The sequence below is a fragment of the Ammospiza nelsoni genome, chromosome 3, assembly GCF_027579445.1.
Source record: "Ammospiza nelsoni isolate bAmmNel1 chromosome 3, bAmmNel1.pri, whole genome shotgun sequence".
Taxonomy (NCBI): domain Eukaryota; kingdom Metazoa; phylum Chordata; class Aves; order Passeriformes; family Passerellidae; genus Ammospiza; species Ammospiza nelsoni.
Genome location: NC_080635.1, coordinates 49,831,686 through 49,846,231, shown reverse-complemented (window position 1 = coordinate 49,846,231; position 14,546 = coordinate 49,831,686). Strand labels below are relative to the sequence as shown.

At 38.6% G+C, this 14,546-nt stretch overlaps 1 protein-coding gene across 3 annotated transcripts in view; it reads left to right on the top strand.

The window, feature by feature from the left end:
* UTRN (utrophin) overlaps positions 1-14,546 on the top strand; it is a 342,938-nt gene that overhangs the window by 100,381 nt on the left and 228,011 nt on the right. For all 3 annotated transcript variants that reach the window (XM_059469342.1, XM_059469343.1, XM_059469341.1), the window contains 7 exons: positions 622-767; positions 3,269-3,481; positions 7,928-8,041; positions 8,846-9,001; positions 9,880-10,050; positions 12,273-12,452; positions 14,036-14,170. In XM_059469342.1, the coding sequence (XP_059325325.1) occupies positions 622-767; positions 3,269-3,481; positions 7,928-8,041; positions 8,846-9,001; positions 9,880-10,050; positions 12,273-12,452; positions 14,036-14,170 (1,115 nt within the window). The remainder of the gene's footprint in view (positions 1-621; positions 768-3,268; positions 3,482-7,927; positions 8,042-8,845; positions 9,002-9,879; positions 10,051-12,272; positions 12,453-14,035; positions 14,171-14,546) is intronic.

The following is a 14,546-nucleotide window of genomic DNA, read 5'->3' as shown; positions in this document are numbered from 1 at the left end:
AAATGTAAGCAAAACACAAGCCCACACTAGTATGTTATTTATATACACACACACACACATATTTGTAAATACTAGCTTATATAATTCCTATATATTGTGTCTTATATAATTCCTATGTATAGTGTGTATTTTTAATTTAATATGTAATGTATGGCTATTATATTTGCTATACTCTGTTTTCTATATATAGCAGATATCAGTGTGTGTGTATTTGTAGATAAATAGTAGATATGTCTAAAGCTTAAAAATGCAAAATACTAAATTTGAGTGGTTTATATATTTTAAATACTATGGGTTATTCTTGGTATGATAATATATAATTTAAATACTACTGATTCTACCACCCCACCTACCCAAACAAATCTAGGTGCTTAAGTGTATAAAAAGAATTTATGAAAATGGGATTGAGTTTGTAAAATTTTTGGAAGGTTGTAATTGCATACTTATTATTATATTCTATGTACTTGCATGTTATATATTTAATATTTTTAGAGGAAAAACAATGCTATCTGTTGAAGAGTTTTTTAGCTCTTGGAAAGTTGTTCACATCTCCTATGATTTGGGTTCAAGCGCATTTCCTTACTTTGTATTTTGTTCCCTTTCTCTTTTGCGTGGTCCCAGAGACAGAAAGGCAGCCGAGCCAGGAGTACGTGGAGTCCCTGCAGCAGCTGAGGGACGCGCTGAGCGAGCTGGAGGGCAAGCAGCTCTGCATTGCCAGCGGCCTCAGTGAGCCCAGCAAGGTGGAGAGCGCCCTGCAGCAGGCCAAGGTGACTCTGCCCTTTGCACTGAGGAAGGAGGTTACCCCACTCCTGTCACCTTCTCTTCTCCTGCCTTGCTTTCAGTGGGGTAGCTAACACTGCTCAGAGGGGTGTCAGGGATGTGGGTATGGAACCCACTTTTGTAGGTGGCTTGCTGAGTTACCAGGCTGCTGAGGGACGTGTCCAGGCGAGGGCTGGCTATCTCTGAGCCTGCAAGACTTCACAGCTTCTCATGCTGCCTGTGACAGGAGATGGGGCTGAGAGCTGGGGCTGCTCAGCCAGGGGAAAAGGACCTCAGAGGGCACTCTCTGGTGTGCATGTACTTCCTGTGCTCAGGAGTTGCAGAACAAATGATAGGCAGAAAGGAAAGAATGTGCATGTACCTCCTGTGCTCAGGAGTTGTAAAACAATTGTTAGGGCTCCAAGAGCATCTCCCTTCTAGAGGCTGGGTTGGATCAGGTTGGTGACCTCTGATCCAAGGTCTGCTCCTCTGTTGCTGAGAGCAGTTGTAAGGAAAAGGAGCTGGGAGCTGCACCTGCCTGAGCCACACCACAGTCATGCCTGTGCCTGGACTGATTTTGTCCTGGGGCAGGGTGACCTCCTCTGACCCTGCCTCTGCCCTTCTGAACGGACTGTGGTTTGCAGGCTTTCTACCCTCCCCTCCAAGCACTGGGTAAATATATTCACCCAGGTGTGAGGGGTCTGCTGGCTTTAAAGTGTCTGAGGGTCAGCTGGTTAACAAACTCATCCTGCTCAGGTGTTTGGAAGAGAGTAACTGTACTTCTCTGACCTCCAGACTGCCTATCAAAGGGAAGCTGTGCTTATAAAGTAGACAAAAATTTATAGATGACAGCAGCTTTGCAAATACCAGATACTGAGGCAGGGATGTACCTCTCTCCAGGGAGAGAATTCTGCATCTCCAGTATTTTCCCCCCTTATGTTTGTTTGTTTGTAAAAAAATCAAATTCCTCCCTGCCTGCTCTACCACCTTCCACATTCAGAAGCATGTGTTTTTCCTCGTGTGGTGGCCTAATAAGGCTGCAGGAGCTGGAGGAGCTCTGGATCTCTGGTTGCTGGGTGCAGAGAGGTTGTTATATCCTTCTCTATTTAGCAGAGCGATGATTTTTGGAAGTCCAGTAAACAGAGTTGTTAGTGCTTTGTATTTTTTTTGAACTAGGAGATTAAAACAAGCTTTGATTCTTTGGTTTTCTCTTTAGTGTTGCTTCTGTATTGTTTAAATGAGATGGAGGTTTTCTGGTCCATATGCTAGATGAACTGCAATGGCATTTAGCCTTTGGAAGCTTGTCTTTTCCTGCCTCTGCCCAGTTTTCTTCAGAGACTAATTACCCTGAAAGGACATACTATGCTAGTGTAGGTGCTTTAACATTAGCATGTGACAGGAGAGGAGAACAAACTGTATATGAGGAGCTGCTTGTGGACCTGGGGTTAGTTCAGCTCTCTCTGCACTGTAGCAGGCACTGATGGATGCTTCATCTGTGGTCTCCTGCACAGAATGCTCTTGTTTTCTGAAACATACATTCCTCTTCCCAGTCTCATTGCTACTTCTCTACCTGTCTTAGAGGAATTGCTACATTTTACAGGAAAAGAAACCACGATAAATGTAAAGTAGATTTGAGAACGTGAACATTTTAAAAAAAGTCTTCCTCAGTAAAAATACAGCAAAATATGTATGCACACATCCTACTTGTACCTATTAAATGTATATACTAGAAAATTAAATCCATTAAAGTAATAATAATTTCATGTGTTCATTGTGAAATTCTCTTAAGCAAATTTGAAGCACAGTAATCAAAGTGATGAGTTCAATGAAGTGGCAGCATTTTTTATGTTTTGGCTTATACCTTCAGCTGTTATTTTTCATATTAGTAAATTAGCCCTTTCAAATCAAGCAACTCTTTATATCAGCAATGTCATAGTGAATGTACTCAGAATCTATCTTTCCCTGTATCCCATCTGGGAAAGTAGTTTTCAAAACTTGAGTATCAGAGCTTTTATTTGCAACTAAGAAATTATATTTCACTTTACAAAGCTTGGAAGAATACTCTCAGCTGGTTTGCATGTGCTTTTAAAAAGCAAACTTGTGGGGATATGACCATACTGAGGCCCTGGTCTGTCTGCATTGCAGTTTGCTCTGAGAGTGCAGTGTGGCACAGCCATTGCCTTGTTGACTCGAGTGCCAGTATGGCACGGTACACAGAAGGCGTAGATGCCTGCGTGTGTTGAGCTTTGTGGCCAAGCTTTGCTGCCCCTTCTGTAGTCTCTGCTGTTGCCCCAGTACAGCAGCTGAAGGTTTTGCTGTTTAAAAGGTTGTTTGGACATCTCTGCTGCAGTAACTGCTGGAACTGGAGTATCACTCTTCACTGAGTCTGCACAAGTATCACTCTTGACCATCTGCATGATAAAACTTTTAATGTACTTGGATTTATATGTAAGTGTGTACCTGTTTTATGGCTAATACTGGAAGGAGGCTTTTTTTCCTTTTGTTATAGACAGTTTGTGAGACACTGGAAGCCCAGAAGCCCAGGGTAGATAAACTTGCTGAAGATACAAAGGCTTTGGAGAAGCATGCATCTTCGGATATAAAAGACACCTACGTGAAAGAGTTCAAGGATGTGCAGGGACGCTGGGACAAGTTAAAGGCCAAGATTTCCAAAGATATTAAACTACTGGAGGAAATTATGCCCAAGTTGAGAATGTTTGAGGTAAAATGAAAGGATTTTTTTGTTTTTGGCTTGAATAACTCACTTGCTTTATAGACCTTTCTTTCTCTGTGTTCCTGCAGGAGTCTAGATGAAACTGATTGAGAAGTGGAATTTTGATGATCCACTAGTCTGGCAGAGGCTGAAAGCATATATATTGTATTTGTAGCAGCATAGAAGTGGAATTCTAATGTGCCCAGGATATTATTTTGTCTTCTAACAGAAATATTTTTCACTTAAAATTAGTTTCCCTCTCTTCTTATAAGCAAAGGTTTTGCTAAGGTCAAGGGCATGCCAACTGTGCTGTTAATCCCAGTAGGGGCTGATGATCTTCAATGGGATTGGTGTCAGATGCCCACTAGTCTTAAAGTGTAATTCCATGACTGCTACAGAAAACTTGCTCCTTCAAGTAAGGTTTTGGTGAACAGTCATGAAGAATTACTACAAGGAAGTTAGAAAAGTGAATAAGGAAAATGCTTGGGTATAGTGACTTTTCCAGTTCCAACCATGGCCTCTGAAGTGACAGGAAGGACAGTTAAAAAATTAAGGCTACTCAGCCCTTCTACCTATTTTATAAATATATACACATGCCTATTATTGCTGGGGAAGGGTAGATATAAGTCTAATTGTGTCAGGAACCCACGTCTTAAAAAAGGAACTCACTATGCTGTGGCAAAACGTCCAGATATGGACAACGTTGGAACCAGACCAGTGAAGAGATTTTTACTTTTATTTCCAGCACATCAGTCTCAAAACAGTCAAGACATGATGTTAACAGCTCATTGGTCTACACAAAATGTCTGCTGAGGGTGGGATAATACAGAAAGACATAAAATCATCTCAGTCTAGATTTCAGCCGATCATACACAGAAAAACACATATTGACAAGCATTCTATCCAATCTTATAAAACACACGTAATGATAGTTAAAACAAAGACTAGTTCATAGAAGACAAAGAACAGAGTTCTATTCATGCTAACCTTCTAAAGATATACATTAAATAACTTTGTTGCCATCCTAAAGCTAATTCTACAGAGGCCTATTGTTATTTGTCACATCTACTGCTTGGGAAACTTTTCTGCTTGCATGGGAAACTTTTCTGCTGTTTCTGCAATGCTAACAGAACTCTAGTCTAAGGCCTACATACTTTTTTTTAACCATTTCCTAAAAACTCTCTAACTTTATGGATTCCAACACCTATGAAATTCTGCAAGACAGAAAATCCCACTGTTCTGAGAACAGAATTATGTCCTGAGCAAGATGCTAGAAAACTTTCCTTTACCTTAAAAGGAAGTACAGAGGCCAAAAAAGAAATTCTAGCAGAAGAAACAATGGAACCAATTATTATATGGTTGCTTTATTAATATTAAACCATTATTGTAATTATGAAGTAACTGAAAATGAAAGAAATACCTACTGGTGCTATCTGTTGAAATATGGGGTTTACATTGTGTTGTCTTATGAAGTGTTTTTTTGAGTATGCAATTTCTGGGTTTTCTAAATGTTTTGTAAAGCTGTCAGTGGATGGACTGTTGTGTCATATTCCCTGATTTTTTCCTTTGGTACTTATCTATATGGAGATTTTTGTAGTCTAATACTGTATAAATTAAAAATGATAGTCTGGAACAAGTTGAATAAAAATGCTGTGGACAACATTGGGCACACCAGGATATAACTTGTACTGCAGGAAAGATTAGTATGGCAGCCTTAGTGTATGGTCCTGGTGCAGATGCCAAACACAAGATTAGTTTGGAGAATGGCTAGGCAGGATCTTCTTGGCTAAAAAGGAGTTGAAGCCCCTGGCTATTAAAGGGGAAAAAAGTTTACATGGGGAGAAAAAGAAAAAGTTAATGTCAGTGCTTGGACAACATGTGGTTTATGTTCAACTACATGCAAGTATTAGTTTATTTTTAATGTTTCTTTTTTTTTTCCCCTAAATCACCTTTAAAAACTGACATTTCCCAAGACAACACTCCTCACATTTGGGTTTTTGAAAAGAAACAGAGTAAATATTTTCATTTTAAAAGTGAGCAGACAGGTGAGCAATGACTAAGATATCTTTGTTAGCCTGATGAGCATGTCAGTGGCAGATCTGCCTGTGAGTCCTGTGCTTACCTGGTTCTTCTGTTATTTGTGTTGTGATAGAGGCTCCCCCAAGCTGACAGTGCATGCATTAGTGACATGAACTAGGAGTAATGATTTACCAGTAGACTGTAATACTCATGTGATGGGAGGAGTAGACAAGGCTCATTTTTATCAGTTTTGCATCTTGTTTTTCCTGGAAGAAATTTTCTTTATCTTGTATTCTGTTATCATACCTCTAGTAATATATGGCTTGCTGTGTCTTTGATTATATATCACTCTCAGATCTTTTAAATCTGCTGCATGGCTGTACATCATGTGGTTTTTCTAGGAGTGAACAAGTTAAGATTCAGCACATTTGATCTTTGTTCCTGCCTGGAATAAATGTCAAAAACTGATTCTGAAGAAGTGAAGATCTATAAGGAAGACCTTATAGCAGCATACCAGTACCTGAAGGGAACCTTTGAGAGATGAAGGAGAACTTTTTACATGGGCTTGTAGGGACAGGACAAGGGATAATGGGCTCTTAATTGAAAGAGGGTATGTTTAGATTAGATTTTAGGAAGAAATTCTTTATTGTGAGGGCAGTGAGACACTGGAACTTGTTGTCCAGAGAAGCTGTGGATGCTTCATTCATGGAAGTGTTCAAGGCCCATTTGGATGGCATCTAGTGGAAGATGACCCTACCCATGGCTTGGTGGGTTGGAACTGAAGGATCTTTAAGGTCTATTCCAACCCAGACCATTCTATGACGAGGATGTTCATGTCTAAAAATTGTGAACTCTTGTACATCAACAGCCTACACTGGTTATTTGACTGACCACTGATAATTATTTACCTGTGCAATGTAGGAACATTTACTTAATTAAACTTTGTAGGCTTGGTTTGTGATTCAGCAAGTTATTTAAATGTGTGTCTAAGTTTGAGTAATCCCACTTAATTATCTTCAGCTATTTATGTAAATAAATATGTAAATATGTAAAAAATGCTAAATTAGTTGTGTGCTATAGTGCCTTGTCAAAAGGCAGCCTTTATAAATACATATTTTTTTACATTAAGCTATGGTTCACTGTTAAGCATCATAGGGCCTTGAAAATAATTTAGAAAATTATTTTCAGTCTAATCATCTGCAGGAAATTCCATCAAAATGGAGAAGGAATGAAGAAAATGCCATGACTTTGACCTCTAATGGTAGCAGTGATCTAAAAATAAACATGGACTTCTATTTTTTGAGAAACAGTGTGTAATATATTGATCTTGAAAACACTGTTAGTGTAAGGTTTTAAAGAAAATGAAGTGTATGCTTTCCTCCTCTGTGACATGCAGAGTTAGAAGGTGAAGCTGATGAGCTGTTCTATGATGATGATTGTGTCAGGATAGATGATATCTATCAAAAACTCCAACCAAATAATCCAAAAATATTGAGTAAAAGTCCAGCTATATTAATAAAAAATGTCAGCCTCATAAGTTGGTTGAACCAGGGGAAATAAGAGCCCTCTTTGTATTGGTTTTGTTTGTAAGGATGATTTGGAACATCCATGACTGCATGGGAAGGAGATGGCAATGCCTCTGTCTCCTTTCTTCCCTTCCTCCCTTCCTACCTCATTGCAGGGTATAAGGAACTGCCAATTGTTAGATCACATAATTCTGAAATTGGGTGTGTTTATTTTTTTTCCTCAAGAGTTGCTCTAGTGAGTACAGTATTGTACTATTGGCCTCAAACAGCTAGGCTTTTTTTTTTAATTTTAGTGATTAGTCTGTTCCTCTGTATTTTTTTCCTTTTATATGTGTCTTGCTTATGCAAATGGCTTTCTCAGCATGGTTTCTACCTGAAAAGTATGTTTAGCACTGTCCACTCCTCTTTTCCACATATGAATTTTTATAGGGCCGTCTCTTTTCCTTTGGAGTGCAGTTTTCAAACAAGTGTGGAAACAGTCATGCATTTTTTTTTATCATAGTTTTTAGGCATATTTCCAGCCTTCAGCCAGGTCCTTCATGTGAAGAGTAACCACATAATTCTTGAAACCATGCTCTCCTCCTTACCTGATCCCGTGCTTTGGTGTGATGGATTGCCTGGAACAGTTTTGTGTCACTTAAACCATGCTCTGGTGGGTGGAAGAATATCACAATTATGAATTTACTATTCATATAAATTTGAGAACAGAGAAATTTAGGATGTTCTTCTTCCCCCAAAAAAGCCCAATAAAACAAACCCAAAAACTAAACAAAAGTTGGTCTGATTCCAAACTAAGACTATGCCAGCAGCTTGTAGAACACCCTTTGGAAGCTGCTAGAAGTTGAAGTGCAACAGCCATACATTCTTCATCACAGCAATAAATCAATGTTCTTTACTATATTTGATTTAGACTGACTCTAAAGTTGTTCAGAAGTGGATGGATGGAGTGAAAGACTTCTTGATGACAGAAAAGGCTGTTCAAGGGGATACTGAAGGTCTTCAAAGGCAACTTGACCAGTGTACAGTGAGTTTCACTCTTACAAGGAGTCTTTTGAAATAACAAGTAGCATCTCTTTTTTATTTTTCTTGTAATAAGTACTGTTCATAGCACATTAAGCCCACAAGAAAAAATGTTTTATATTTCTTCAGGGCATGTTTGAGTTGGTTTCCTTTTTTTGCAGCTATAATATTTTGTGCTTTTTTAAGGTCTTCACTGTAGTCATAAATACCTATCTACAAGTTTTTCCTCTATAAAAGGCTCATATATTTTTCCCAATTTTTTGTGATTAGGGAATTGAATCTGTGGGTGAAAAGTGCCTTCTGCATTAAATTTCCAAGTGTAGCTTAAAAGTAAGAAGCAAATAACTGATCAAAGTCCTAGAGTTTATAATTTTGCAAGGAAGATTCCTGGCTAGTCAGTGTCACATAATGGTCACACTTAGGTAGAATTTTGTCTTGTAGTGAGTAATTACAGTGTACCTTCAAATGCTTTTTTCCAGGAGAAGAATATAAATTGAGGTACACCAGAAATAGAATATTTAGTGCATGTAATCTTCAAACTTGTGTTGTTTTGATGTTGATGGTTGGCATATGAAAAAGTTTACGCTGTGTATGGCAAGCTGTACTTTGTTCTTCAGTTGCGTAGTTCTGATATTTTGAATCACTGAAGGATTACTTTAAGCAGTCTGGTATTGATCTGATCACAGCATTGTTCTGCTCCAAAAACTTTCTCTGGAATAATTAAAAGTTGCAAAATTATCAATAAGGTTATAAATTAATGTAAAATCTTGCTGAAGAACAACATCCCTTTTCTCTGATGTGTATTTAGATGTTTATCAATGAAATGGAGACAATTGAACCATCACTGAAAGAGATGAAAGAAGTAGAGGCTACTTTAAGAGCTCAGCCTATTGCGAGCATAAATGCTTGGACAAAGTCTAGGCTAGTAGACTGCCAGACTCAGTGGGAGAAGCTGAGCAAACAGGTGAGTTCTCCACGTGTTCCTGGTGCTTGGTTGTTGCTGCAGCTGCGAGGTTGTGTGGCATTGTGAGGATTGAGAGGAGGTGAAGCAATGAAACAGTGGGAATGTTTTACTTGTTTCACTGTCAAAGTGGCTGAAGCCCAACTTGAATGCACACGTTTCTTGGTACCTGACTGGAAGGAGCAAAATAAATTCTATAATTGTTTGTAATTAGAAATTAATTTGTTGACTTGGCTTTATGCTGCTCTTTCTGGAGAGTGTGAGAGGAAGATCTGACCTTTTTTTCTTGTTTCTGAAGACTGGAATATTATGCTGTCCCTGTATAATTTTTATTGGTTTCCAAGCAGCTTTGAAAAACAAAAAGCTATAAATAGACTACCACTCAAATTTGGTGTATTTGGTTGTTTCTTTTGGGTGGAAGCTTTCTGCTGTCAGTAGAAACATTTATTTTGTTGCAATTGCTGATGAAAATCTGTGTTAGAGAGCCTTGCTGTTGATATAGAATCCAGAGTATCTGGGTTGTGGAAAGAAGTGAGCCCTGAAGAGTTTTTTATTGCTCAGTATAATGATATCTCTAACTATACTGTACTTGTAATCAGAAGAGGATTTTATTCTGTCTGACTTTTTCCAGGGATTGTTACCAGTTTATGTTCAATGAAGGAGGAAAAAAAGGTCATATTTCTCCTTCCCTCACTTTTAGATTTTGTTGATCTGCTAAAAAGGGTTTGTAAGTTTGTGTGCATGTAAAAGTTCTCCTTTAATTAAAAAGGCCTGAAAGCGTTTTGGTACTAAAATATTTTAACAAAGACTTGTGTTTTTTCACGTGTACAAGGACATTTAAGTAACAAAACTGCTATTTCTTTCTCTACCTTGGATTCTAGATCATTAGTCAGAAAAATCGCCTGTCTGAAAGTCAGGAAAAAGCTGTAAATCTGAAGAAGGATTTGGCAGAGATGCAAGAATGGATGACCCAAGCTGAAGAAGAATATTTGGAGAAAGATTTTGAATACAAGTCCCCTGAAGAGCTAGAGAATGCAGTAGAGGAAATGAAGGTCAGCAATGCCAGCTCATTGTAGAGGCCTGATTAAAGAGAAACAGAACCTTAAAGCTTTGGGGGTTGACCTTTTATGGAATTATATTTGTGGAAAGGAGCTCAGGTCATGACAAGATTAGTAGTATTTTTCATCTTGGCTGAGTGGAATTTTTGATTTTTAAAGCATAAACTATAAAAGCAGATGTTCTTTTTGGCCATGAGGGATAGGGAGTTCATAATAAATAACAGCTTGCTCAGCTGTTGAGTCAGGCTTTTTTATGTATAGCATATTCAACATTAGGAGTATGGGAAAACTTTGCAGGAGACAAATCTTGAGAAAGGTATAGTGTCATATTGTATTTCTGACTAAATTAGTGGTTGTGAAAACATTATTCTGCTTCCATCACTTGGTTCTCAGTTTCTTGTCCCCTAAATATTCTAACTCCACATTTAGAAAATCACTTTAAAACAGGTGTTTTGTAATGTGTTCATCATCTGTTGCAAACAGTGATTTTTTTTTTATATCATTAGTTGGAAGAGATCCACAAGGATCAGTGAGTGATACTGGTCCCTGCCTCTGTTATTTTTGAGTCTGGTGACCAAGTAAATGGAGAGGAAGGAGATATTTTTGTCTCATTATAATATTGTCAGTTGAACAGATAATTTTCTTGGATACATGTACAGAGTAAATAATTCCCTGCATTTTAATCTAAGAGTTCAGTCATAGCTTCATAAATGGTTTTATTTGTGTACACTTTGTAAGTATCCACTATACTGTTACTTGATGGACAATTAAAAAAAAAAATTCTCCCTTACAAGTGCTTTAATGAAGCCATTTGAAGTTTTGAATTGTCCCTTTTGAAAGGGTTTTGAAGCAGTCCTTAACAAGAGTTTTAATATCTTCATGTCCTTTGAAGCCACTTGAGGTCACATAGTCTGACAGCTGGCTGAACACAAGCCAAGGAAAGAAAGAGCTTTCTTTTCACTGGCAAATCTGTGAGACTTTTAGCACATTTACCTTTGTCAAATCCAGATTATATTGTGTATATTATGCCAGTTATGTCAGTGAGCCTGTAAGCTTATTGTAACACTTAAAATTCCCTTTCATTTGCAGTAACAATATTATCCTGGGACTACTTGTAGGACTGGGAAAAAGCACTCTCTGGATTTGACTCATTTTTGCATATGCTCTCATTTGAACAGAGAGTGGAACTCCTGCTGACAGGTGGAATAGGTTTAAGGAGGAATAAGTTTAAGATAAGGCTGTGTGGTTTTTGAAAATCCTACCATAAAATATATTTCCAAAATTTTATATTCTTTGCCATTCTATTAACTGACTTTTTTATTGCCTTACATCTAGAAGACATCTTGAAATATATATACAAAAATTGTGCTAAATTCTACTATATAGTGCAATGTCTTACTTATCAGAGGTATTTCAATTTCATAAAATTGTTCTTGAAACCTGAAAAGAAGGATATGGAGCAGTCTCAGTTTCCGGAGCCTTTTATTTGTCTCAGCGGGGAGACTCAGACTGGTCTGCCTGATCTGTCTTCTAGCTGTCCTTCTTCCTCAGTTCTGGCTAAGGCAAAATTTGACAAGTGACAATGCAGTTTCTCCTGACCTGTGTGCTGGGAGTTGTACTGTACTTACCCTGTAAATGTGTTGCCAGGCTCCTCTGAGCGTAGTTAGATTGAAGGAATTTTTCTAGCTGTCCTTTTTGTCTGTTCCTTATCCAACAGCTGTGAGGGAGGTCCCAGCTTTGTAATTGCACATGTCCTGGGTAATTACATCATCTTTCCTGGATAAGTTTGGGAGATAAGTTACTGAGCTCTGAGACACATAATTTCTGTAAATTCACCCTACCTTTTTCTTCCTGATATACTTGTTTTTTAGCAAACGTCTATTTTATTTTTCTGGTAAATTTGTTTTTTGTATTTGCATGATAGAAATAGCAATGAACTTGATTTTTTTTTTTTTTTTGCCTTGAGTAATGGGTTTTTTTAATGAACAAACCATGAATGGTAAATATATCTGTATACTTAATGAAACAGGATCTTTCACCACTTGCTAACATGACCTGAATTCCATGCAAGTTAGTGCTGTATTTTGTTATGTCCAGGCCCAAGAAATACATTGGCAGCAAGACCTCCAATGTGAAACTGCTTATCTGTGATTTGAGTGGTGAGTAGCTGAGTGTGAGGCAATTGAAGGTTGATAGTGTAACATGATTTTTGACAGAGAGCGAAGGAGGATGTGTTGCAGAAGGAGGTGAGGGTGAAGATTCTCAAGGATAACATCAAGATGTTGGCCACCAAAGTGCCGTCCAGTGGTCAGGACCTGGCAACTGAGTTGAATGTTGTGCTGGAGAACTACCAGCTACTGTGCAACCGGATCCGGGGGAAATGCCACACTTTGGAGGCAAGAATGATAGCTCTCTGCTTAGAAATATCTGTTCAATTCCTCTATTGATGTTCTGGATGAGGTTATCAAGTCTACCCTTAGTAAATTTGTGGATGACGCCAAGCTGGGTGGGAGTACTGATCTGCTGGAGGGTGGGAAGGCTCTGCAGAGGAATCTGGACAGGCTGATTTGGTGGGCTGAAGCCAAAGGTATGAGGTTCAACAAGACCAAGTGCCAGGTGCTGCACTTGGGTCGCAACAACCCCATGTAGTGCTACAGCCTGGGGAAAGAATGGCTGGAAGATGTCCAATGAAAAGAGGGCCCAAGGATGCTGATACACACCCAGGGAATGTGAGCCAGCAGTGTGCCCTGGTGGCTCAGAATGGCATTTTGGCCTGTGTTAGAAGTAGTGTGGCCAGAAGGACTGGGGAAGTGATTGTCCCTTTGTATGTACTTGGTGCTGGTGGGGCACACCTTGAGTGCATTGTCCAGTTCTGGGCCTCTCGCTAAAAGGGGGACATTGGGGTGCTGAGAAGGGCAGCAAAGCAGGTTAGAAGGTCTGGAGTACAAATGCTATGAGGAACTCCTGAGGGAGCTGGGGGTGTTTAGTGTGGAGAAAAGGAGGCTGAAGGGTGACCTTATTGCTCTCTACAACTACTTGAAAGGAGAGTGTAGCCAGAAGAAGAGGTTTGGCCTCTTCTCTGAGGCCAGTGACAGAATGAGAAGAAATGGCTTCAAGGTGTTCCCGATGAGGTTTGTGTTGGGCATTGGGAAGATTCATTCTTCACAGAAAGAATGATTAAACATTGGAATGGGCTGCCCAGAGAGGTGGTGGAGTCACTGTCCCTGAAGATGTTTAAGGCAAGAATGGATGTGGCATTTAATGCCATGGTCTTGTTGACAAGGTGGTGTTTAGTCACAGATTGGAATTGGATGATCTCTCAGATCTTTTCCAACTTAAGTGATTCTGTGATTCTGTAAAATGAAGGCAGGTGGCACAAGAAGGGAGTGGAGAAGGACATTGATAATGTTTGAGTACGGTAGCTTCAGCATAAATGCATTTTACTCCTTTCCAAGATTACTTTCCTTTGAAATGATGTATTTGGAATCCATGAGGACACCATCTAGATTTGTTTTTATAATTGTATTTGGTGCTTCTGCAAATAAGTAAACTTGTCTCAGTGACCTGTTACTGATCCACGTGTCTTCCAAAAAGTCAAAAAGGAATTTACCAAAAATTAAAGGTTGAAATCCAGTAATAATTAGGACAAGAGATTATGGTCTGGGGTAGAGTGTGAGTGTCCTGTCTTTCAAAGAGGATTGGATGCGTTTTGTTACATTCTTGCATAGTTACATAAAACTTTGTCAGTGATAGTTTTAACACAAATTTAGTTAGTGACTGCTATACTCCTTTCTCTGTATCTTCCTGATAAAGCTGCGTGTTTTCTGTCTAGAACATACTGTACTGTGACATGTTTCTCAATGGTTTCTAATTGTCTCTTTTAGGTGATTTCTCAGACACATGTCTTTAAGTTGTTCATAGGGTATATGAGGTATGCCTGGAATTCTAGGCTAATTCTTTTATTTTCTGTTGCTTCTAGGAAGTGTGGTCCTGTTGGATTGAGCTGCTCCAGTATCTTGATTTAGAAACAGCTTGGCTAAACAATCTGGAAGAAAGAGTGCAAATGACAGGAAATCTGCCTGATAAATTGGATGCTGTCAATGATGCTCTTGAGGTATTAGAATGATTCTATCAGATGAGTAATTTTACAGATAGCTCTGTTTAAAAAAAAATTCTGCACTTCAGTAGCATACTGAAAAGTGCTGGATATTCTGATTCTTCACATTAAATTAACATATTAATCTGAATTGAAAATGGAGATTTGTAAGATTCTGCACCAAAAGTGGACTTTTACTGTATGTGGTAGTGCCATACTTAGTACTGTGATAAAATTGTATCCTCTCTCCTGGCCTGTGTAAATTGGTTAATTCCTTCCAGGACTTTGGTGGTCTGAAATTATGAAAGTAGGCAAAAAATGCTGTGAAGTTTGATAATCAAAAGTAAAATCACCTTTGTGCCATTATGAATTAAGCCATTACTGATTTATGCTG